This window comes from Dipodomys spectabilis, unplaced genomic scaffold (genome assembly GCF_019054845.1).
Source record: "Dipodomys spectabilis isolate Male_0828 unplaced genomic scaffold, ASM1905484v1 ptg000119l, whole genome shotgun sequence".
NCBI lineage: Eukaryota > Metazoa > Chordata > Mammalia > Rodentia > Heteromyidae > Dipodomys > Dipodomys spectabilis.
The window spans coordinates 1,824,776-1,848,691 of NW_024870796.1; the positions used below are offsets into that span (position 1 = coordinate 1,824,776).

The following is a 23,916-nucleotide window of genomic DNA, read 5'->3' on the forward strand; positions in this document are numbered from 1 at the left end:
GAATAAGTTGCCAGAATTACAGGCACTTGAAACTAATAGGTACAGCTTTAGACTCAGCCTTCTCAGATTGCTAAAGCTAATCATTGTAAAGTAGCTAATAGGAAATAAGCTTAGAAAAATTTCAGATGAAGACTAGAAACTCAGTGTTTTTCTTTTGTTGTTGTGTATTGGAAGGTTGGAAGGGGATTTTTGGGGGGGGGGGGGGGGGAACCTGTCCTGGGGCTTGAACTCAGATCCTAGCACTCTTACATAGTAAGAAATCTCAGCTCCACGAACACCAAAAAAAAGAAAAAAAAAAATCTCACCATAACATCTACACATACACACATATGTACTTTAATCATGTACAAACCTCTAGTACTCTTTTTTTTTTTTTTTTTGGTCGGTCGTGGGGCTTGAACTCTGGGCCTGGGCGCTGTCCCTCAGCTCTTCAGCTCAAGGCAGGCGCTCTACCACTTGAGCTACAGTGCCACTTCCAGTTTTCTGGTGGTTTATTAGAGATAGGAGTCTCACGGTCTCTCCTACCCGGGCTGACTTTGAACTGTGATCCTCAGATCTCAGCCTCCTGAATAGCTAGGATTACAGGCGTGAGCCACCAGCGCCCAGCTACCTCTAGTATTCTTTCTTATCAAATACTAAATTTAGTAAAATAAAAGGGATTGGAGGTGTGGTTCAGTAGTAGAATATTTGTTTGGCAAACTGAAGGGCCTGAGTTCAAGCAAGTACCCCCAAAAAAAGAAAATGATGAGAATAATAAAAATAAAAAGAAGCTGGGTATAAAGTGTACAGCTAGGGCTAGGAATGTGGCTCAGTGGTAGAGTGCTTGCCTTGCATGCATGAGGCCCTGGGTTCGATTCCTCAGCACCACATAAGCAGAAAAAGCCAGAAGTGGTGTTGTGGCTCAAGTGGTAGAGTGCTAGCCTTGAGCTGAAGAGCTGAGGGACAGCACCCAGGCTCAGAGTTCAGGCCCCACGACTGGCAAAAAAATAAAAAATTAAAAAAAAATAAAGTGTACAGCTAGAATCCCAGCATTCAGAATTGGAAGTTTGAGGCCACCTGAGCTACACAGCAAGACACTGTCTTAAAAAATAACTAGGTACTGAAAAAATAACTAGGTACTGGGGGTTCACGCTAGTGAGCCTGTAGCCTCTAGCTATTCAACAGGCTGAGATCTGAGGAACTTGGTTTAAAGCCAGCCTAGGCAGGAAAGTCCATGAGACTTTTAACTCCAATGAAGCACCACAAGAAGCTGGAAGTGGATCTGTGGCTCAAGTGGCAGAGTGCAAACTTGAGCAAAAAGTTCCAGGACAGTTTCCCAAACCCTGAGTTCAAACCCAGAACCAACACAAAAATACATAAGAAAAAGAGAAGAAAACAAAATGATCAAAATATCACTTGCATGTACACACACACACACACACACACACACACACACACACACACACACACACACACACACACACACACACACACACACTCAATTCATGAGGAGCTTAAGGTGGGAGGAAGATTGCCTGATCCCAGGAGTTTGAGTATAGCCCAACTACCAGAGAGGAGATGGGAAAGAAGGAAAAAGAAAGGGAGACAAAGGAGAGAGAGGAAAGGAAAAACAAAAGATACCTTCAAAGGAAAAAAAAAGAACAATTTATGAACTAATTTTTGAGATAGATCAAAAGCGTGAGAAGTAATTTATTTAAGAATGTTTTTTAAGGGGCTGGGAAGGTGGCTCAGTGTTAGAGCCGTTGCCTTGCATGCCTGAGGCCTTGGGTTTGATTTCTCAGCACCACATAAGAAAAAAGCCGGAAGTGGCGCTGTGGCTCAACTGGTAGAGCGCTAGCCTTGAGCTGAAGAGCTGAGGGACAGCGCCCAGGACCAGAATTCAGGCCCCACGACTGGACCAAAAACAAAAACAAAAACAAAAAACAACAACAACAACAACAACAACAAAAAAGAATGTTTTTTAAAACCAGTAATTTTCACTGTGTACTGGTGGCTCACATCTATAATCCTAGCTACTCAGGAGGCTGAGACCTGAGAATCATGGTTCAAAGCTAACCTGGGCAGGAAAGTCTGTAAGACTCTCAACTCCAATTAACCACCAGAAAACTGGAAGTAAAGCTGTGGCTCAAAGTGGTAGAAGGCTAGCCTTGAGCAAAAGAGCTCAGGGCCAGCACCCAGATCCTGCATTCAAGCCCCTTGACAGACAAAACAAAGAAACAAACAAATAAAAAAAACACCAATAAAGCCGGGCGCTGATGGCTCACACCTGTAATCCTAGCTACTCAGGAGGCTGAGATCTGAGGATTGCGGTTCAAAGCCAGCTCGGGCAGGAAAGACCGTGAGACTCCTATCTCCAATAAACCAGAAAACTGGAAGTGGCGCTGTAGCTCAAGTGGTAGAGTGCTCGCCTTGAGCTGAAGAGCTAAGGGACAGCACGCAGGCCCAGAGTTCAAACCCCAGGACCGACAAAAAACAAAAACAAAAACCACCAATAATTTTCCATATGGTCTTAAGGTTTCAAATATTACTTCAAATCCCTAAACAAGCAAAAGTTTCTCATCTCTACATTTTAAACATTCCTATAAGAACAGTACCTGATTTTATGAAGCTGTTTTGATGTGAGGAATCTCCAGAAGATACATACGGATGATTTGTTGTTAAATTTGTATTCCCAGATACAGTTGGCTGGGCCCCAGGAGGACAGTGGTTTGTCTGTGATCCTGTGGATGGATAGTTATATTGCCAATTCGAAGGTGGTGGTGGTGGTGGATTAGCTCCAGGAAGAAAATTACCAGAAGGCATTGGTGCAGCAGCTGGGTTCTGAGAATTAGGGAGTGGCATTCGGGGAACAGGACCACTATGTAGTGAAGGTGTCACTGGATTCAAAGCCACAGGTGGTCTATTGAAAGTCTGCCCAGATCCCTGAGAACCACCATAATTAGACTGTCCAGACAGTGGACTTGAAGTCTTTGCTGGTATTAGATGAGGGTAGGATCCTGGAAGCTGGGAATTATATCCTTGGCTCACTGACATATGTGAAGACATCAGTGCATTTTGGACAGGACCTTCCAAAAAGAGAAAGAAAAATTAGTCTTGCGAACAAATAGCAATACTTAAAAAAAAAAAAAAAAAAAACCGTAGGGGCTGAGCATTCGACTCATTCACAAGGCCCTGGGTTTGATCAGCAGCACAGAAAAGAAAGAAAGAAAAAAAAGTAAAGTATATGGTTCTTCCTCCCTCAGAAATTAAAAGACATATATAATTCAAATAAAGACTAAGCAAACAAAGCCAGGCTCCAGTGACTTACACCTATAATCCTAGATACACAGAAGGCTGAAATTTGAGGATGGAAGTTCAAAGCCAGCCCGAGCAGGCAAGTCTCTGAAACGTTGTTTTGTTTTTTTTTTTTCAGTCGTGGAACTTCAACTCTGGGCCTGAGCTCTGTCCCTCAGCTCTTCAGCTCAAGGCTAGCACTCTACCACTTGAAACACAGCACCACTTCCCGTTTTTCCTGTTTATGTTGTGCTGAGTAATCGAACACAGGACTGCATGCATGAGAGGCAAGTACTCTACCACTGAGCCACTTTCCTAGCCCAGAAAGTGATTTTTTTTTGACAGTTCTGGGGCTTGAACTCAGGGCCTGTGTACTGTCCCTGAGCTTCTTGTGCTCAAGGCTAGAACTCTACCACTTGAGCCACAGCATCACTTCCTGTGAAATTCTTATCTACAATTAACCAGCAAAAAGCTTGAAGTAGAGATGTAGTTCAAGTAGTAAAGTATTAATCTTGAACACAAAAGTTCAGGGACAGAATCCAGACCCTAAGTTCAAGCCCCAGGAGGGGCACACACACATACAAATCTCTACCCTGTAATCTCAGTTACTTAGGATGAAACTATACCATTCCTGGGCATCTATGTATAATATTTGAAGTCAACATACAATGGAGATGCTGGGACACACTCATGTGCACTGCAGCACTATTTCCTATGGCCAAGTTATGAACTCAGTCCCCTCAGCCCATGCAACCCAATTCATTGGCATAACCCATTCCTTTCACAAACATCCATAAGCATTTGTATAAAAGGTGGCATTATGGGAGGTAACACACACACACACACACACACACACACACACACACACACACACACACACACACACACACACACACACACACACACACACACACACACACACACACACACCCCTACCTAATACATACATAATTGCTCTGCAAAATAATATAGGCATCTTGTTGAACAACAGGTTTTAGGGACATGGGGAAAGAAAGATAAAAGAAAGAGGAGGTTATTATGATTAAAATATATGCATGTACAAAACAAAATGGTAAAACCTCCTGGCACAATTAATATACACTAAATGATCAATAGAAAAAAGTAAAACAGGCTCTATTGGGGCAGGTATCCGTAGAAGGGGGAAGGTGAACAGAGAGTGCTAATATGTCAAAGTACTTGATATGCATTATGAAAATACAACAGTGAAACTTGTTGAAATTATTTTAAGAAGATGGGAAGAAGCAAGAGAGAGTGACCCAGGGGTTCAATTTGATGGGAAACATGATATGCATACACAAAAATGGCACAATAAAACAGCTTGCATAAAACTAATATGCGATAATAAAAAACACCTTAAAATAGAAAATTATGGAAGTAGTACTGTGGCTCAAAGTGGTCGAGCACTAGCCTTGAGAGAAAAAGCTCAGGGACAGCACCTAGGCTCTGAGTTTGAGCCCCATAATAAAAAAGAAAGAAAGAAAGGAAGAAAAAAAGAAAGAAAACACACACACACATACAAACCTGCAAAAAACAAATTAAATAATCTTTCCACAAAATAGCATTAGCCTGTCTTCACTTATTAAATTGCCATGAAGGGAAAATAGTTGGCAAGGGCACAGTGAGAAAAGAATGAAGATCAAGGAATATAATGAGATTCTATACCCTGATCTTCCCTGAAGCATTAAAATATAATACTATTATTTATTTATTTACTTTGCTGTGTTCCTACTTTATTTATTTATTTTTTTGCTTAAGGCAGGTGCACTATCACTTGAGCCACATCTTCTATGTCCAGTGTTTTGCAGCTAAAGAGTCTTTCAGGTTTGTTTGGGTCTTGAACTCAGGGTCTGGACTATCCCTTAGTTTTTTTGCTCAAATCTAGTACTCTATCATTGGAGCCACAGCTCCACTTCCCCCTGTTAGCTGTCATTGTTTTAACTCAAAATTGGCACTCTACAACTTAAGACACAGCTCTACTTCCAGATTTCTGATGGTTAATTGGAGATAAGAGACTTACAGACTTTCTTGCCCAGGCTAGCTTTGAGCCACAGTCTTCAGATCTCAGCCTTCTGAGTAGCTAGGATTACAGATTACACCAGCACCCGGCCAGGGTAGACATTTCTAAAACACATGTATTTCATTATTATTCCATGGATGGCTCAATTTTTAAATGTAAGTAGAGGTCTAGGAAATTCAAAAATAGTGCTTACAACTGGCCCCTGTGATGTGTCTCTCCACACCACCCTCTCACACTTCTAAGTCAAAGTTATTGTCAAAATATACAAGGGGTTGAAATCTCAACTCAGTTGAAATCTGGTCTGATTCCAACACAACAATAACAAAAAGAAAATGCAAAAAAAGAGGATGCATGTTTAATATGCTTAAAGGCCCTGGGATTAAGCTCCAACACCAAGATATTTAACTTCTATAGTTCTGTTTCCTTATCTACCAAATGGGAACAGGGATTCTTTTTTTTTTTTTTGCCAGTTCGGGAGCTTGAACTCGGGGCCTGGACATTGTCCTTGAGCCCCTCTGTGATCAAGGCTAGTGCTCTACCACTTGAGCCAAAGTGACACTTCCGGCCTTTTCTGTTTATGTGGTACTGGGGAATTGAACCCAGGGCTTCATGCATGCTAGGCAATTATGCTAAGCCATATTCCCAGGCCCAGGAACAGGGGTTTTATCAACATTATAGAATTTTTGCCTAATTTGAAATAAAGTGCCTACGTCTCAACCCCTAGAATCATGTTGGACTATGACAAAGGTTAAGGCTGCAGGTAGAATATAAGTTGCTAATCAACTGACCTTGAAATGAGGTTATCAGGATGTGCCCAGTACAACCTCAAGGGTTGAACGAGAGGCAGAAGAGTGGGCTCATAGTGATACTATGTGACATCCAAAAAGCCACTGCTGGCTGTGAAGATGGGAGAGGCCATTAGCCAAAAATATGGGCAGGTAGCTTCCAGAAGGTCATGGAAAGGCAAGAAAACAGATTCGCTGCCAGAGGATCCAGCAAACATCACAGCCCTGAAGACAACTTAATTTTAGCCCAGTGAGACCTATGTCAGGCTTCTGATCTCCACAATTACAGGCCAACAACACTTGCTGGTTTAAATCACCAAGTTTCTATATTCAGTACAGCAGCAACAGAAAATCTCATAGAAGTGAGAATGAGATTTATGTGAAACATATATTTGTGTCCTGAACACTGCCATGCATAGTGATAATTCTGTAGTAAGTAAAATTTTTTTTTTTTTGGTCGGTCGTGGGGCCTGAACTCTGGGCCTGGGTGCTGTCCGTCAGATCTTCAGCTGAAGGCTAGTACTCTACCACTTGAGTGTCAGCCCCACTTCCGGCTTTTTCTGCTTATGTGGTGCTGAGGAATTGAACCCAGGGCCTCATGCATGCAAGGCAAGCTCTCTACCACTGAGCCACCTTCCCAGCCCCAGTAAAATAATTTTGTTGTTGTTGTTGTTGGTTGTAGGGCTTGAACTCAGGGCCTGGGCACTGTCCCTGAGCCTCTCTGTGCTCAAGGCTTAGCACTCTACCACTTGAGCCATAGTGCCACTCCGTGTTTTCAGAAGTTAATTGGAGAGAAGCATCTTACAAGGACTTTTCTGTCTGGGCTGGCTTTGAACCACGATTCTCAGACCTCAGCCTCCTGAGTAGCTAGAATTACAGGCATGAGCCACTGGTGCCTGGCTAAAATAAATAATTTCATTTCTAATCTTCACTATCAGTGGGAATATAAACTAGCATAACCACTATGGAAATCAGTAGGTGGTTTCTCAAAAAAGTATAAATGGACTTTTCTTCTGATCTTGCCATAATACTATTAGGCATATATCCAAAGGAGAGTAAATCAATATACCAGAAAGACATTTGCATACCTATGTTTATTGCAGCACTACTAACAAAAGCCAATCATTTGATGCCCAACAACAGATGAATGGATGTATGGATGTGAGGTGTGTGTGTGTGTACACTATGGAATATTACACAACCATAAAGAAAAAAATAAAGAGTCAGGTGCTGGTGGCTCACTCCTGTAAGCCTAGCTACTCAAGAGGCGGACATCTGAGGATCGTGGCTTGAAACCAGCCTGGGCAAGAAAGTCTGAGAGACTTATTTTCAATAAATTACTCAGAAAGCCAAAAGTGGGGCTGTGATTCAAGTGGTAGAATGCTAGGTTGAGCACAAAGCTCAGGGACAGTGCCCAGGCCCTAAGTTCAAGCCCCACTACTGGCAAAAAATAAATAAATAAATAAAATCATGTCTATTATATACAGGAAAATAGATGGAACTGAAAGACAGCATACTGAGTGACAGAGTCCAAGCTCAAAAAATAAGCTATTGTATGTTTTTGTTCATTTGTGGAGACTAAACCCAAAAGATATACCTATTTGCATATGAACATATGTACACATGTCTGTATACATAATCATATATATCAGCAAACATAGAACATAAGGGACTGTAGGAGGAGGAGAGAAGGAAAAAGGGAAAAGACAGAGGGTGGGTAATTCTGAAATACACTACAATTATATAAGAAAATAACAAAAAAAGCCTCAATGAAAGCTGTCAATCAATAGCAGAGGGGGAGAGGAACAAGAACAGGCTCTGTAGGAGGGGTAGGTACTAGCAAGAGGGGACTGGGCTAACAAAGATGGAAGAGAATGGATAGGGTGAGAACAGACTGCTGGCAAGTATGAAAATCTGTATTAGGAAGGGGAGAGGAGGTAAGGAAAGCAATGGAGGGCAGTCTGATTGGAATACATTGTATATAAGCATTGAAAGGTCACAGTGAAATCCCCCATGTATACCTAATGTACACTAATTAAAAAATTAAAAATCTGTCTCCAATTAAAAAAATATTCTTCTAGTCTGTCATCTGTTAAAAAGCAGCCCCTGGAATCTAGAGGTGTGGTGCAGTGATAGCAGTGCTTTCCTAGTATTTGTGAGACCCAGGGTTCAACCCTTACCTGCAGGGAAGAGAGGGGAGAGCCTGGAACAGGACAGGACAACACCCCTCTATTCAGCCTACTCGTTCAATCTACTCCAAGGGGTGAACCTAGAGCATGCTTAGGACACAAGGGGACTCAGGTCAACTGTATCCCTGCACTCAGGTGGCTCAGTCTAGATGGGAAAACAAGTAACAAGGCAATGACAGGACACCGAGAGCAATGAGGAAGCAGCACTTAGGCTAGACTAAAGGCAGAAAATATTCCTCCTAAAAGGAACAATCTGTACAGTTCCTGTGGTCATGGAAGGGACATTCTGAGAAAAGCTCTGTGTGACATGACCAAAGTGTTAACTGTCTGAAGTAGAGCAGGAATTTAGAATTACCCTTCTTCACAAGTGTACACCTGGTGGCTGGGGATGTGGCTCAAGCGGCAGAGCGCCTACCTAGCAAGTAAAGGCCCTGAGTTCAACTATATCCACTTGGGCTGGGCTTGGTATGTAGTTCAATAATAGAGCACCTCCCTAGCATGCATAGCCTTGGGTCCCAACTCCAGTACTGTCAAAAAAGAATATGGATTTGAGTTTAAGGGTTCTCATAGCCTAAGAGACCGCTTGAGGACTGGAGGAGAGATTAGACATTAGAAGAAACCTACAGAAGTAATACAGGCTAGAATGCTGGATTATAAGCAGTGGGAATTAAGATTTGTTTAAATAAGTGAAAACATAAATGATTTAGTAGCTTTGTTTTGCTGTGCTGGGCTTGAACTCAAGTGTCTTATGCAATAGCATACTTTGAGTCATTTGGATACAAATAAATTGCCTCATAGACTAGTATTGCTAGTTTGGGTTTGGGATTTGTGATTTTATCATAGCTACTTGCTAAAGAGGCACTTTTGCGAAAGGCGAAGCCAAAAGTAGGTTATATGTTATCAAAGGTAGAAAAATATGTAAGTATAGGTGATTCATGAAACAGATGAAAGGGATATGCAGTCAGGAGGACACATGGCCATCTTTAAAAATTATTTGAGAAGGCTAAAATCTTTTATCTGCATAGAAGAATTCAATTTGGATAATCCCCTCTCCTAAAGCAACCAGGAACCATATCAACTGACCTAAGAAGGCTCTACCTTACAAGCAGTCACACTCACTCGTATTTAGTTAGACCCACTCTGCATTTAGGAAATCTAATAAGCTTTCAGGTTGGAGAACATATGGAGATTATGAGCAGTTCTCCCTCCCCACACCTCGCCATGTGCATCCTTCATCTGACGATCCATCTCCATCTTTTTTTATAGTGTTTGTGTCAGTACTGATGCTTGAACTCAAGGCCTCATACTCTCCCTTAGTGTTTTGCTCTCAAGGTTAACTCTCTAACACTTGTGTCACACCTCTACTTCTGGCTTTTTGGAGGTTAATTAGAGGTGAGAGTCTCACATGTTTTCCTACCTGAGCTGGCCTCAAATCTTGTAGAAGTGCTAACAAAAGGACTAAGCACTAACAAAAATTATAATCAGTTCATGCATTAATTTGAACCCAGTGTGGCAGCTCTGAAAACTGTCAACAAACATTGGCTGAAATTACAGGTATCTACAACATAAAGAAGCCAAAAAGGCTGGGAATGTGGTTTAGTGGTAGAGTGCTTGTCTAACATGCATGAAGCCCTGGGTTCAATTCCTCAGTACCGCACAAATAGAAAAAGCCAGAAGTGGCACTATGGCTTAAAGTGCCAACCTTGAGCAAAAAAAACTCAGGGACAGTGCCCAGGCTCTGAGTTCAAGCCCCAGGACTAGGGGGAAAAAAAGCCAAAGATAAGGTTCTGATCCTTCCCTCAAACACTGACTGGGTCCTGGGATCAACGCTAACAGCAGTTAAGTCTGCCTGGATTTAAGTCCTGGATCCACAATTTAATACCTGTGTGGCCTTGAGCTAGTTACTTAAAAACTCATTTCCTTATCAGTCAAAATATCCTTCTTGAGCTAGTACAGGGGCTCATGCCTATAATCCTCACTAGTCAGGTGGCTGAGACAGAGGCTAGCAGTTTGAACCAAGCTCAGGCAGGACTTCTGAAATCTGAGGCTGGAGGTTTGAAGTCAGCTTGGGCAGCAAAGTCCTTAAGACTCTTTTTTTTTTGGGGGGGGGGGGGGGGGGTCCTGTCGTGGGGCCTGAACTCTGGGCCTGGGCCCTGTCCCTCAGCTCTTCAGCTCAAGGCTAGTACTCTACCACTTGAGCCACAGCGCCACTTCTGGCTTTTTTTTTCTTTTTGCTTATGTGGTGCTGAGGAATCGAACCCAGGGCCTCATGCATGCAAGGCAAATGCTCTACCACTGAGCTACCTTCTCAGCCCCATGTTCTAAAGATTAAATGAGATAATGCATTCAATAAATTTTAGCATGCCTGGGTTAGCTTTTATTGCTACTATTTTTGTCTTTCAGGAATTCTCAGTTTACGAGCAAATACCAACAAGAAACTAAATGGCTATTGCATGCAATGTGATACCTTCTAATAGAAGTATGCAAATAATATCATGGGAACCCAGAGTTATAGTCCATACTGAAAACATTAAGTGGAACTTAGCCATAATCATCATTTAGAGGCAACATGTCATTTTTATTCAGAGCTTGTTTGTTGAATGACTAAAGACTTTCAATATACATACATTAATCAGCATAATTTATATCAGTCTACCCAAAAGATCTACAAATTATTACTTCTAAAAGATATTAAAAATAAGTCTAATTAATAGGTCCATTGATGACTCTATCCTCTAAAAAACACACACACATTCTAACAGTTTGGCTAAAGATGTTGTACAGAAAATCCACAGAATTCTACCTCCTCTCAAAAAAAAAAAGCTGGGGGCTTGGTGTGTTGTTACATGCCTGCAATCATAACTGAAGGAGATATAGGCACAAGAATATAGTCTGAGGCTGGTTCTGGCAAAAATAAAATTTAAAAAAAAAAAACAAACCTGCAGACCTTATCAGAAAAATAACTAAAGCAAAAAGGGCTAAGGGTGTGACTCAGATGGTAGAGGACCTGAGTGCAAGACTCTGAGCTCAAACCCACTACTGCCAAAAGAAGAGGGGGTAATGATTCAAAGCAAGCTCTAATCTCTCTGTGAATAAGTACGTATTTAGTTAACTCAGTCATAAAAAATTTACAGTAGAAACTTTTTACTCAACACAACTGGTAACTCCTAAAATATGCTGAAGAGCTGAAGAGTGAATGGATACTAGACAAAAGCAGACATTCTTGCCATCATAGAGCTTACAATCCAGACGAAGTCATCTACTATTTTATAAAATCACAATAGGGCTGGGAAGTTGGCTCAGTGGTAGAGCGCTTGCCTTGCATACCTGAGGCCCTGGGTTCGATTCCTCAGCACCACAGAAGCAAAAAGCTGGAAGTGGTGCTGTGACTCAAGTGGTAGAGCGCTTGCCTTGAGCTGAAGAGCTGAGGGACAGTGCCCAGGCCCAGAGTTCAGGCCCCCACAACCGAACCCAAAAAAAAAATTTAAAAAAAAAATACAATATAGTGGGAAAAAAAGGAAAAGAGTATCTTTCTCATTTCATTAATCCTATGTATAAAAAGAAAATATTACATAAACATTACAAAACCTTAATGATAATAAAACTGGAGTTTCTAATTGCATTGGCAAGTTGAACCAACTAGTAAAAAAAAAAGCTATGAAATAGGAGTTATCATTTGCCTTTAACCTTATTACATGATAATCAGATTAAGATTTGTTACTTTAGACTTACAATCTCATTATCTTTTTTTTTTTTTTTGCAAAGGAAATACATACACAAAAACTTGGGGGAAAAAATCTGTCTGGACAACCTCTACATTTAATGTAATGTAACAATCAATCAATCACTGAGCAAAATGTCTTGGGTGTTTGAGGAATTCTAATTAAGAAAAAGATATCATATATTTGTGCCCAGGTGGCTCTCACCTGCAATCCTAGCTACTCAAAAGTTTGAAATCTGAGGATCATAGTTTGACACCAGCCCTAGCAGGCAAGTCTGTGAGACTTTTTTTTTTTTTGGTCGGTCGTGGGGCTTGAACTCTAGGCTTGGGCATTGTCCCTGTGCTCTTCAGCTCAAGGCTAACGCTCTACCACTTGAGCCACAGGGCCACTTCTGGTTTTCTAGTGGTTTATTGGAGATAAGAGTCTCACAGACTTTCTTGCCCAGGCTGGCTTTGAACCACAATCCCTAGATCTCAGCCTCCTGAGTAGCTAGGATTACAGTGTGAGCCACCGGCCCCCGGCTTCTGTGAGACTCTTATCTCCAGTTAAGTGACAATGCCCAGGCCCTGAGTTCAAGCCCCAGTACCAACACTAAAGCAAACGAAAACAAAAACCCCAAAACACACAGCTGACAACATTAAAAAAAAGTTATAGGAAAAAAATGGAAACATTCACTGTAAGTCTTTTGATTATAACCTTTGAAAATCTGAAGATATAACTAACCTGGACGAGCTACATTAAATCTAAACTTTATGAGTGTTCAACAGGTCTGGGAAGGTGGCTCAGTGGTAGAGTGCTTGCCTTGCATGCATAAGGCCCTGGGTTCCATTCCTCAGCACCACATAAGCAGAAAAGGCTGGAAGTGGCGCTGTGGCTCAAGTGGTAGAGCGCTAGCCTTGAGCTGAAGAGCTGAGGGACAGCACCCAGACCCCACTACGGACAAAAAAAAAAAAAAAGGTGTTCAACAGTATATTTAGCAGTGATTTTTGCTTTCAAAGTAGACCTCCTCTCTCCCACACTCTCCCACATCTCTACTCTATATTGCTAGTGGGGTAAACAAAACAATAACCCAACAAAGGACATTAGCCACTCACTGAAATATCTGTTGTTGTTTTATCTTAGAAATGGAGCTAATAGAAAGATTGAAATTCTATCTTCAAAAGGGCTTTATTAACTTGAGGATATGGATGAGACTGGGAAAGATGGAAAGATTGATGGAAGGGATGACACTGATCAAGACGCATTGTACCTGTAATTTGCCTTGTTGAATTGAAACCACTTTGTATAACTAGCAAAAATACATAAAACAAGAGGTTTACATCTACAGTCCTGTGATTTCACTCCCTACCTCAACTGGCCACATTTTCCCAGCTACTATCTCCCTGAACTTCAACCACCAGTTACATAGGCTCTGAGTAGTCTATAAACATGGTGTGCTTGTGAGCTCGCTCTTGCTCTGTCTTGCTCTCTTTCTTTGTTTCTTTCTTTTTTGATTTGTCGTGGGGTCTGAACTCTGGACCTGCTAGCACTTTGCCATTTGAGCCACAGCGCCACTTCTGGCTTTTTCTGCTTATGTGGCACTGAGGAATCAAACCCAGGGCCTCATGCATGCAAGGAAGCACTCTACCATTGAGCCACCTTCCCAGCCCCATTGTGCTTTTTTATTCTTTCATATTTGGAAGGACAGGATTTAGAGGCTATGCAACAAATGTTTCTTGGTCCCATCAAATCAATAATGTGACAACATCTCCCATCCTGTGGTTAAATTCCTTCAATATTTCAAAATCATGACAGCTACACTTCCATAAAACTTAGAAATGCATTTGCAGCAAATTGCCCCGTGGTGTAACGGTCAGAGCTCTGGACTCGGAATACTCAAGCATATCTGCAGGATCTGCCATTTACAATGCATGTAAAAATGTAATTTAGAAGAAAAACCCATGGTTTTATGACATCTTGCTTAATTTTTCTTAAAATGATTTAAACCCCAGTGTGAATATTCCTAAATATCACAGAATTTTGAAATGTAGTTCACATAATGTTACTATAAACTTGAGAGAAAGAACTGATTCGAATCAATGATGTTTCAGTGTCTATCCTCCACTTATTCTGGCATCTGCCCACATAGCTGCCTTCGCATAGACATTTTTTGAAGTCCTGCAAAGAGCCCTCTTTGTAAAGAAAACAGTAGTCTTCTCTAAAAACAATGTAAGCTAGAAATTTTAGTCAACTATTTTTTTCCAACTTCGCCGTAATTTTAGATTCCAGTGGATGCATTAAGTGCACTTCAGTATCATTCCACTAGTTTAGATAAATCAAAAATATGCAGATAAACTGGTAAGAAGGTGAGCTGTTGGCAGAAAATGTGTCTTTTTCTCTATTACAATAATCAAAACAAGCTGAACAAATCACAATGTAGGGCGATTAAAGGAATCCTAGAAGAGGTATAAAATTACAAGACGATCTCACACCGAATGACAAATTACAGTGCCACATGTACAACTCCTCAGAGCTTCCGAGGGCTTGAGCCGAATAACCATGTCCCCAGCGATTTAAAAGGCCTCGAGAAAACAAACAGGAGATCCTCCCGTCTATTTGGTTCCTCACTGCTGAAAAACTGCAATCAGTGGCCGAAGGTGATGTGGGGAACCTGTTCTGCAAAGGTCCTGGGAGAGATGAGTCGAGGCTACAAGATGAATCTACCCAAAGCCAAAGAGTCATTCATTCACGTCTGCTACCCCCCACCCATGGCCAGGCAGCAGAACCAGATCAGTCCCCAAACCCTACTCTCCCCAATGGCGCGTTGCGTGTGGGGGGAAGGTTCAGACTTTTAGGATCCTCGCCTACCAGTGATCCTGGGAATCTACCAAACCGACTCATGTCGGGCAGTTGCATACAGCAGGTGCTCATTAACGGCACGCTGGATGGATCCTTCAATATAAGACACTAACCCGAGCCGGGGGTCTCGGGGGCTCGGAGTACCGGGCCCCACCGGGCCCTGGCCTGGCTGGGAAGTCACCCAGGCCCAGGCGGCTCCCCTGATCCTCGGCCCCGCGCAGCACTCACCGTTGGCGTAGGGAGACCCCGAGGCCGAGGGGGCCCCATTCTGGGCCTGCAGGCCGGTTGGAGGGCCTCCGGAGACCGGTACCCCCGGGTGGGACATGACGACAGGGGTCACCTGGGTGAGAAGCGGGACTGGTCGGGGTCGACCAAGGCGCCCGGCGGAGGGCTGAAAGACGCGGCGGAAAAACCGAGGAGTCCGGGGCGGCACGGGGAGGGAATGGCGCTGAAGACTTTAAGACGGGAGGCGAGGGCGGCGCATCAGGCCCGAAGCATGGCGCCCCGCTCTCCCCCACCAGCCCGTCCCCGCCGGCCACCGCCTGGCCTGGGAGCTGAGGTTAGAAAGTCGAGCTGGTGGGGCCGCGAACGCCAGGCTGGGGAGGCGGCAGCCAAAGCCGGGAGAGGAGGGGGAAGGCCCTGACCGGAAGTGCCTGTCAGCCGTCCGCCGCGCAGGCGCAGACGGGACACGTGGCACTTCCGGCTCCGGCTTCCCACTCTCTCTTCGGTGTTCTGGTCTCTTGGCGGGGCTGACCCCCGAGGCCACCTGACGAGTCCCGGCGTCCCGGGCCCCCGAGGACAGTGCGCGGACTCCGCCCGCCACGTCACTGATTCCCATCTCTGGCCGGAAGTGGCGTGTGTCACCCCTACGGAAATCCCCGCCGGCCTGGATGTCACCTGGCGGGCGGAGTGGGGGGGGGGGGGGGGGGTGCGGCGGCGAGAGCCGTGCGGCCAGACGGACCCAACCGGTCCTCTTCCCGGTCTGCGAGGATCCCCTGTCGTCCTGAGTGGGGATTATGCGGCTGACAGGGTGGGAGTGTAATGTGGCCTCGCACGGATTCGTTGCACATTTCATCCTCTTATTCCAGCTGCCAAGTGTAAGGGAATTTTTAAACACGTTCACCCCAAGTTCGAGCCGCAGACTTGCAATCCTAGCTACTCTGGAGCCTGAGACCTGAGGATCGAGGCTGGAAGCCAGCCGGAGAACTCCGTGGGACTCAGCTCCAGTTAACCAAACACAATGCCAGATGTGGAGCTGTGGCTCAAGTGGTAGAGCACCAACCTTAATTCAAGCTTCACCCATCACCACCACCACACACACACACACACAGAGTTGGATGAAATCAGGAAGGAAGCTGTTTGCCTTTTGCTCGGTAATTTTAATTTTGAAACTTGCGTCTTCGCAGTACAGAGATGCCAAAGTTCATTTACAGCACAGTTCTCTCCTTCCTCCTCTTCTCCCCTCCTCCCTTGGGTTTAGAACCCAGGGCTTCATGCGTGCTAAGCAAGAGCTACACTGCCGAGCCACACCCCAATCCCCAAAGCATTTATTTATCTCCTTATATATTTGTAGTGGCCAGAGCCTCTGAACAGCACATTCCAATGGTATTTGTAATCTAAGAACTTGATGAATGCCTGTAAATTTAGCTACTAGGAAAGCTGGAGTAGGCCAGCCTGGGCAATTTGACTGGACTCTTGTTTCAAAACAGAAATGGGTTGGGAATATAACTTAGTGGTAGAATGCTTGCTTAGCAGTTGTGAGATCCTGAGTTCATGGTACCACAAAGAAGAAGACAGTTTTATTTCCTCTTCTAAGAGTTTACATTAAGGTGAATAATTGCTTTTTTGGCAAGTGGAGTTTTTTGTTTGTTTTTACAAATAGACTTTGTGATTTTTGAGGCTAAATAAAAGTAGAAACTGGGTAGTTAGATAAGGAAACTAACGATCTCAGTAATGATCTTAGTTCCTTTCATTCTACTTAGATTTTTCCTGCTCTGGGCTGATAATAAAGTCCATCACAGATTTATACTGTCAATTAAAATGTCATGCCATAATTTCACAACCTGTGGGTGAAGTACGTCTTACTAATTTGTAATATCATATCTGCAATTAACTATTATATTATATATAAGAAGAGCAAGTAAGCAATAAGAATTCAAATAACCAAATATATCCTAACCCTGTTGTTGTTATCATTTGCCTCAAAACCTTACAAAAGAATATATTGGCTGTGAATGGAATTAAACTTTTTTTATGAGATCCAAATAGAAGGGCTTCTTTAGACAGAAGATGATATTTTTGGCCACCTTTTTTTTTAATCTTAGAACATCGATAAGAAAATCCCAGGGCTGGGAAGGTGGCTCAGTGGTAGAGTGCTTGCCTTTCATGCATGAGGCCCTGGGTTCGATTCCTCAGCACTACATAAGCAGAAAAAGCTGGAAGTGACGTTGTGGCTCAAGTGGTAGAGTGCTAGCCTTGAGCTGAAGAGCTGAGGGATGGCGCCCAGGCCCAGAGTTCAAACCCCAAAGCCAAAGGAAAAAAAAGAAAATACAAATCACACTGGACTCTGGTGGCTCATGCCTGTAATCCTAGCTACTAAGGAGGCTGAGATATGAAGATCATGGTGAATTCAGTCCAGACATGAAAGACCACAAGACTTTTATCTCCAATTAAGCACAAAAAAGCCAGAAGTGGAGCTGTGGCTCAACTGGAAGAGCCTTAGCTTTGAGTAAAGAAGCTCAAGGACAGTTCCTAAGCCCTAACTTCAAGCTCCAGGACTGGCACAAAAAGAAAAAGAAAAAAAATCCTAAACCACATATCCAAGAACAAGATACACAAAGTCCAGGTGATAGTTGCTTATGCCTGTAATTCTAGCCACTCAGAAGGCTGAGATCTGGAGGATCCCCATTTGAGGACACCAAAAAAGAAAAAAAAAAATCTCTAGACTACATCTTCTAAGTAACCAGCAAAAAAGCAAGAACGGCAAAAAAAAAAATAGAATCACTATTCAAACAGCAGTCTGGCCTCAAACTTCCATTAGTTTAATTTTCTTTTATGTGAAACTCCTGAATAATCTTGGTTTGTTGACCTTGGCACAGGGTTTTGATTTGGTTAAATAAAGCTTTCTTTGAACTTTGTTCTGTTTAAGCAATATCTGAAATCTTTGTGCAGAGATTTAAAAAAGTAAATAACCTCTATGAGTCTAAATAATCATAATAATTTGCAAATAAGTAAATTTTTTCCACCCCTATGTTTCTTTTTTATTATTTCCCCCCAAATACTATGGTTAAGTCTTTGATTTTTTTTTAATGTTTTCAAGTAACTGGCTTTAAAATATTGAGGAGAGGGGCTGGGAAGGTGGCTCAGTGGTAGAGCACTTGCCTTGCATGCATGAGGCCCTGGGTTCGATTCCTTAGCACCACATAAGCAAAAAGAAAAAAGCCAGAAGTGGCGCTGTGGCTCAAGTGGTAGAGTGCTAGCCTTGAGCTGAAGAGCTGAGGGACAGCGTCCAGGCCCAGAGTTCAGGCCCAATGACCGGACCCAAAAAAAATAAAAATAAAATAAAATATTGAGGAGAAAGATGGCATGCATCACTCTCTAGGGTCATGGGAAGGTAAGTTTAAGTAATTGAAGTGTTATCACATACCAAAAAAAGTTATATAATTATATTAGCTATTATAATTTCTAATCCTTTGTTTTCTTAAAATGTGACCACTTAAATAACATGAAAAAATTATTAGTGCTATTGCCAGTTGTTAAAGCTTACTGATAGGACATTTATAGCACAAGCCATGCATTGCTGGCTTACACGTATTATTGTAGCTATTCAGGAGGCTGAGATGTGAGGATAGCAGTTCAAAGCCAGCCCAGGCAGAAAACTCTATAAGATTCTTTATGTCTAATTAACTAGCAAAAAAGCAGTAAGTGAAAGTGTGTCTCAAGTAGTAGGGTGCTAACCTTGAGCAAAAGAGCCAACTGAGAGCCTAAAGCCTTGAGTTCAAGACCCAATATCAGCCCCAAGATAAAATAACTACACATCACACACAAGCCAATAGTGAAAACTGCTTATGTTTACGTAGTTCTTAATTCTGTTACTGCCCACTCTGATTAGTTTTCATCATCTTGTACTTGAACCATAGTAGTTTTTCTGGACTTCTTCTTTCCAATCCATACTGCAGATTGAATTTAGCTCCCAAACACGGATTCCATTTTTATTTTCTTATGCTCCCAAACTACACTTACACTTACTATCCTTCCTGCTCAGTCAAGCTAGGATACCTCCATATGACTTCTCCTGTGACATGGCCTTGCTACTTTTGTTTTTTTTTTTTTAGTCATGGGGCTAGAACTCTGGGTCTGGGTGCTGTCCCTGCTCTCTTCAGCTCTAGGCTAGTGCTCTACCACTTGAGCTACAGTACCACTTCCAGTTTTTTGTTTTTGTTTGTTTGTGTGTTGAGTGGAGATAAGAGTCTCATGGACTTTCCTGCCTGAGCTGACTTTGAACCACGATTCTCAGATCTCAGCCTCCTGAGTAGCTAGGATTACCAGCATGAGCCACCAGGGCTTGTCCCTTGCTACCTTTCTGGACTCATTTTCTGCCACATTCCCTCTCAGTCAGACACATCTGCTGTCTCACTAGCTATCTAAGAACAAACCTTTCTTTTTTTTTTTTAATTGTGAAAATACTGTACAGAGGGGTTACAATTATATGGGCAAGATAATGAGTACATTTCTTTTTTATTTTTTTTTTTGGGGGGGGTCCGGTCGTGGGGCCTGAACTCTGGGCCTGGGCGCTGTCCCTCAGCTCTTCAGCTCAAGGCTAGCGCTCTACCACTTGAGCCATAGTGCCACTTCCGGCTTTTTTCTTTTTGCTTATGTGGTGCTGGGGAATCGAACCCAGGGCCTCAGGCATGCAAGGCAAGCGCTCTACCACTGAGCCACCTTCCCAGCCCTAATGAATACATTTCTTATCAAGCATTGTAGCCTCCTCCTTTGTTTCCCCTTCCCATCCCTTCCCATCCTCCCCTCCCACCCCCCCAATCCTCCCTGCTGCCACAAACTGTCTTTTAATTACTGATGCTAGAATGTTTTTTCACAGACATCCACAAAATTCAGTCTTTCACCTCTGCAGACCTTCATTCAAAATCTTGCCTTATTGGCAAGGCTATTTCTGACATGTGGTCAAATAGCCTACTCTCCCTGATGACTCTTATTTTCTGTGTTTTCATCACTTAGAGCCTCAGAATAAGCATTCAGCAAAATAATAATAGTAATATATTTTTTCTTTGCAGTTCTAGGGATCAAATCTAGTGTGTAAGTTTCTTGTCACTCTCCCAACATACTTGGCATAAATATCTTTAAAGGAGGAAAAATTTGCAGTGCAAGTGGCTCATTCCTGTACTCCTATGTCAGAAGAGACCAAGATCTGGAGGATTGAAGTTCAAAACAACTTGGTCAGAAAAGACTTTGAGATTCCATCTCTAATGAATCAGCAAAAGTCCCAGGCTGGAGTTGTAGATTAAGTGGTAGAGCACCAGCTGAGTGAGCAAGCCAAGAGATCATGTGAAACCCTCTGTTCAAAACTCTATGCTGGAAAAGAAAATAAGGGAGAAAAGATTTGTTTTGGTTCATGGTTTCAGAGGTCAGTTGGTCTCCATTGATTCTGGAGCCAATGGTGGTGAGGCAGAACATCATGGTGGTTCTCTTGTAGCAGAGGAAATATACTCACCTCATGGTGGCCAGGAAGCAGAGAGAGAGAGAGGACACTTCCTTCCCAGGGCATACCCTAAATGACTTGCTCCCTCCAACTAGACTCTTCCTCCCCAAAGTGCCACTTTGTAAGTCCATTAAGAGATAAATTCAGCTGGGCACCTGTAGCTCACACCTGTAATCCTTGCCACTCAGGAGGCTGAGATCTGAGGATCACAGTTCAAAGCTTGCCTGGGTAGGAAAGTTCATTTCTGGCAGTTTATTTCCAATAAACTGCCAGAAAACTGGAAGTGGTGCTCTGGCTCAAGTGTTGAGCACTTGCCTAGAGCTGAAAAGCTCAGGGACAGCTCTTGAAGTCGGGTTCAAGCCCCATGACCAACAACAACAAAAGATAAATTCATTGAGTGATTAAATCAGAGCCCTCAGGATTTCAGTCACTTTTCTAAACTACCATCAGTTGGGGAACAAATGTTCAACACGTGAGCCTTTGGGGAGAAACTTCACCTCTGCTTCTACTTTTTTCTGGTTAAATGGAGATAAGAGTCTGGTGGACTTTTCTGCCAGGGCTATCTTCAAACTGATTCTTAGATCTCAGCCTCATGATTAGCTAGGCTTGCTGGCGTAAGCTTTCAGTGCCCAGCAATAAAAACACATTTTAACGTTTCAAAATCAGTGCTACGATGGCAATATTAGTGCTAAAACAGATTAGCCTGATTTGAATAATATGTTGGGACAGGAGGTGACAGTTAAGTTGTGGCCTGTATGAAAAGAAAGCTAGCTGGACAAAGAGAAGGTGGGAGAGAAAAAAAAGTTCCAGAAATCACCTGTGTTCAGGACTAAGGTGGAAAGATCAAAAGCCTTTTCAACAAAGTGGCTCAAGCCTGTAATGTTAGCTACTAGAGAGTCAGAGATTGAGGGATTACGTATGGTTCCAGGCCAGCCCAGGTGGAAAAAAAGTTCACAAGACTCCCATCTTAACCAATGGCTGAGTTTAGTGGCACACGCCTGTTATCCTAGCTACAGGGAAAGCACAATGGCTCAGTGTCACACACCTGCCATCTCCAGCAACCTCAGAAAGCACAAAAAGAAGGATCATAGCTGAGGTTTATCAGGGAATAAAATGTGACCCTACCTTGAAAATAACCAATAGAAAAGGGGGCTGGAGGTGCGGATCAATTGATAGAGTATTGATCTGGCAAACATAAAACCCTGAGTTTAATTCCCAGTACTGTCAAGAAGAGAGTTCAAGGCCAGCTGGTATAACAGAGATAAGCCATCTGGAAAAGACAGTGGGAAGAGGGGAGGATTTTCTCCAGGATTAGGAACAGCACCCACAAAGAGGCCGAGGCAGGGATAAACTTGCTGTAGAGACCAGGCAGAGTGTTATCAGATGAGGGTGAAAACCCTAAGTTCAAACTCTAGTACAAAAAATCAAAACCAAAAAACCCCAACCTTTGAACTTCGGTATCTCTTTACCTTTGCTAGACGCATGTAATCAAGAGTGAAATCTTGGTTTCTTACACCTGACTCTCTTTCTCTGTTTGTAAGGATTGAACTCATGCCCTCCTTACCTTTCACCTGTCTGATTGCAGCAGGCTCACTCCTGCATCCATCCCAGTTCCAGTCTCAGTCTTCACTTGTTCCACTACAACCCACACACTATTACCATTGGAAAATTCCCAAAAATGTTCTAGCCATGTTCCTTCTCTGCCCACCTACCCAGAAGTTTGGGAGTTGAAATCTGTTGTGGCTCAAACTTGTTTAATGATACCTAATGCTTTCCTTTCTCTGTGTTATTCTTTTTGGATAACATTACTGCTGCCAGTCCTGAGGCTTGAACTCAGGGCCTGAGCACTGTCCCTGAGCTTGTTTGGCTCAATGCTAGCACTCTACCACTTGAGCCATAGCACTACTTCTGGCTTTTTCTGTTTATGTGGTACTAAGGAATTGAACCCAGGGCTACATGCATGCTTGGCAAGCACTCTACCACTGCATTCCTGGCCCTGCAGTTAGTCTTTTGAAGTAGTATGCAGCCAGATTTTTAAAAGTACTTTAAGTGCTTTATAAAATACACGATTAGGAGCTGGGAAGGTGGCTCAGTAGTAGAGTGCTTGCCTTGCATGCATGAGGCCCTGGGTTCTATTCCTCAGCACCACATAAGCAGAAAAAGCCAGAAGTGGCACTGTGGCTCAAGTAGTAGAGCACTAGCCTTGAGCTGAAGAGCTGAGGGGTAGTGCCAAGACCCAGAGTTCAGGCCCCATGACTGACAAAAAAAAAAAAAGAAAGAAAGAAAAGAAAAAAGATTATATTATAAAATATGATGAGATTTTTTTATTTTTAATGATTTTTTAAACTTTATGTATTTGACAAAACTACATGATATGATATTATAAACCAGGTATGACGGTTTGCTTGTGAAACCCACCACTGGGGAAGACTAAAGCTGAAGGATTGCAAGTTTGAGGCCACGTTAGGCTACAAGGTAAGTCTGAGGCCAGCCTTGACTACATACTGAGAACCTGTCTCCAAAAAATACTAAGAAACAGTACTTGCTTCGCAGAATATGCACTAAAATGAGACTAATGCAGAGAAAATCTGCATGGTCCTTGTGCAGGACTGACACACAAATTCTTGAAGCATTCCATTTTTTAAATGATAAAGGAAAGATTATGTTATATGCTCCCTTCAAGGCAAGCATCATTCTTGAGATGTACTTATATAAATATTGCAAACACTTTTTGTGCCCAAAGGAGTCATTTTCCCACTGCTGGGTGCCAGTGGCTCACGCCTGTAATCCTAGCTACTCAGGAGGCTGAGATCTGAGCATCATAGTTCAAAGCCAGCCCAGGCAGGAAAGGCTGTGAGACTCTTATCTCCAATAAACCACCAGAAAACTGGAAGTGGTGCTTTGGCTCAAGTGGTAGAGTGCTAGCCTTGAGCTGAAGAGCTGAGGGACAGTGCCCAGGCCCAGAGTTCAAACCCCACGACCGACAAAAAAAAAAAAAAAAAAATTCCTTTCTCAGTCTCAGAGCATACTAATCAGCTGAGTAAACAGGCAATGTCAGAGGGGGGGGAGATGATTTTTTTTAATTTAATTTGTTCTTGTGCATATGTATGTGCCAGTTCTGGTACTAGGGACTGGGTGCTGTCCCTGAGCATTTACACTCAAAGCAAGCACTTTACCCCTTGAGCTCTACTTCAGGCTTTTGGCTGGTTAACTGGAGATAAGAATCTCATAGACTTTCCTATCCAGGCTAGCTACAAATTGCATTATTCAGATCTCAAAATTCTGAGTATCTATGATTCCCGGCATGAGCCACTGATGCCTAACCTGTATTTAAATTTTAGTATTTGCTAAATGT

At 42.9% G+C, this 23,916-nt stretch overlaps 1 protein-coding gene and 1 non-coding gene across 2 annotated transcripts in view; one reads left to right on the plus strand and one right to left on the minus strand.

Annotated features, from left to right (window-relative positions):
• Sec24a (SEC24 homolog A, COPII coat complex component) overlaps positions 1 to 15,678 on the minus strand; it is a 66,836-nt gene extending 51,158 nt beyond the window's left edge. Inside the window, exons 1-2 of the mRNA XM_042688823.1 lie at positions 15,074 to 15,678; positions 2,595 to 3,065 (exon numbers count right to left, since the gene is read on the minus strand). Of these exons, the coding sequence (XP_042544757.1) occupies positions 2,595 to 3,065; positions 15,074 to 15,170 (568 nt within the window). The 5' untranslated portion in view covers positions 15,171 to 15,678. The remainder of the gene's footprint in view (positions 1 to 2,594; positions 3,066 to 15,073) is intronic.
• A 7,421-nt stretch (positions 15,679 to 23,099) lies between these two features.
• Positions 23,100 to 23,205, plus strand: LOC122115510. Its single transcript, XR_006148783.1, has one exon. It is a non-coding gene; the product is annotated as a U6 spliceosomal RNA (small nuclear RNA).
• Positions 23,206 to 23,916: the final 711 nt, after the last annotated feature.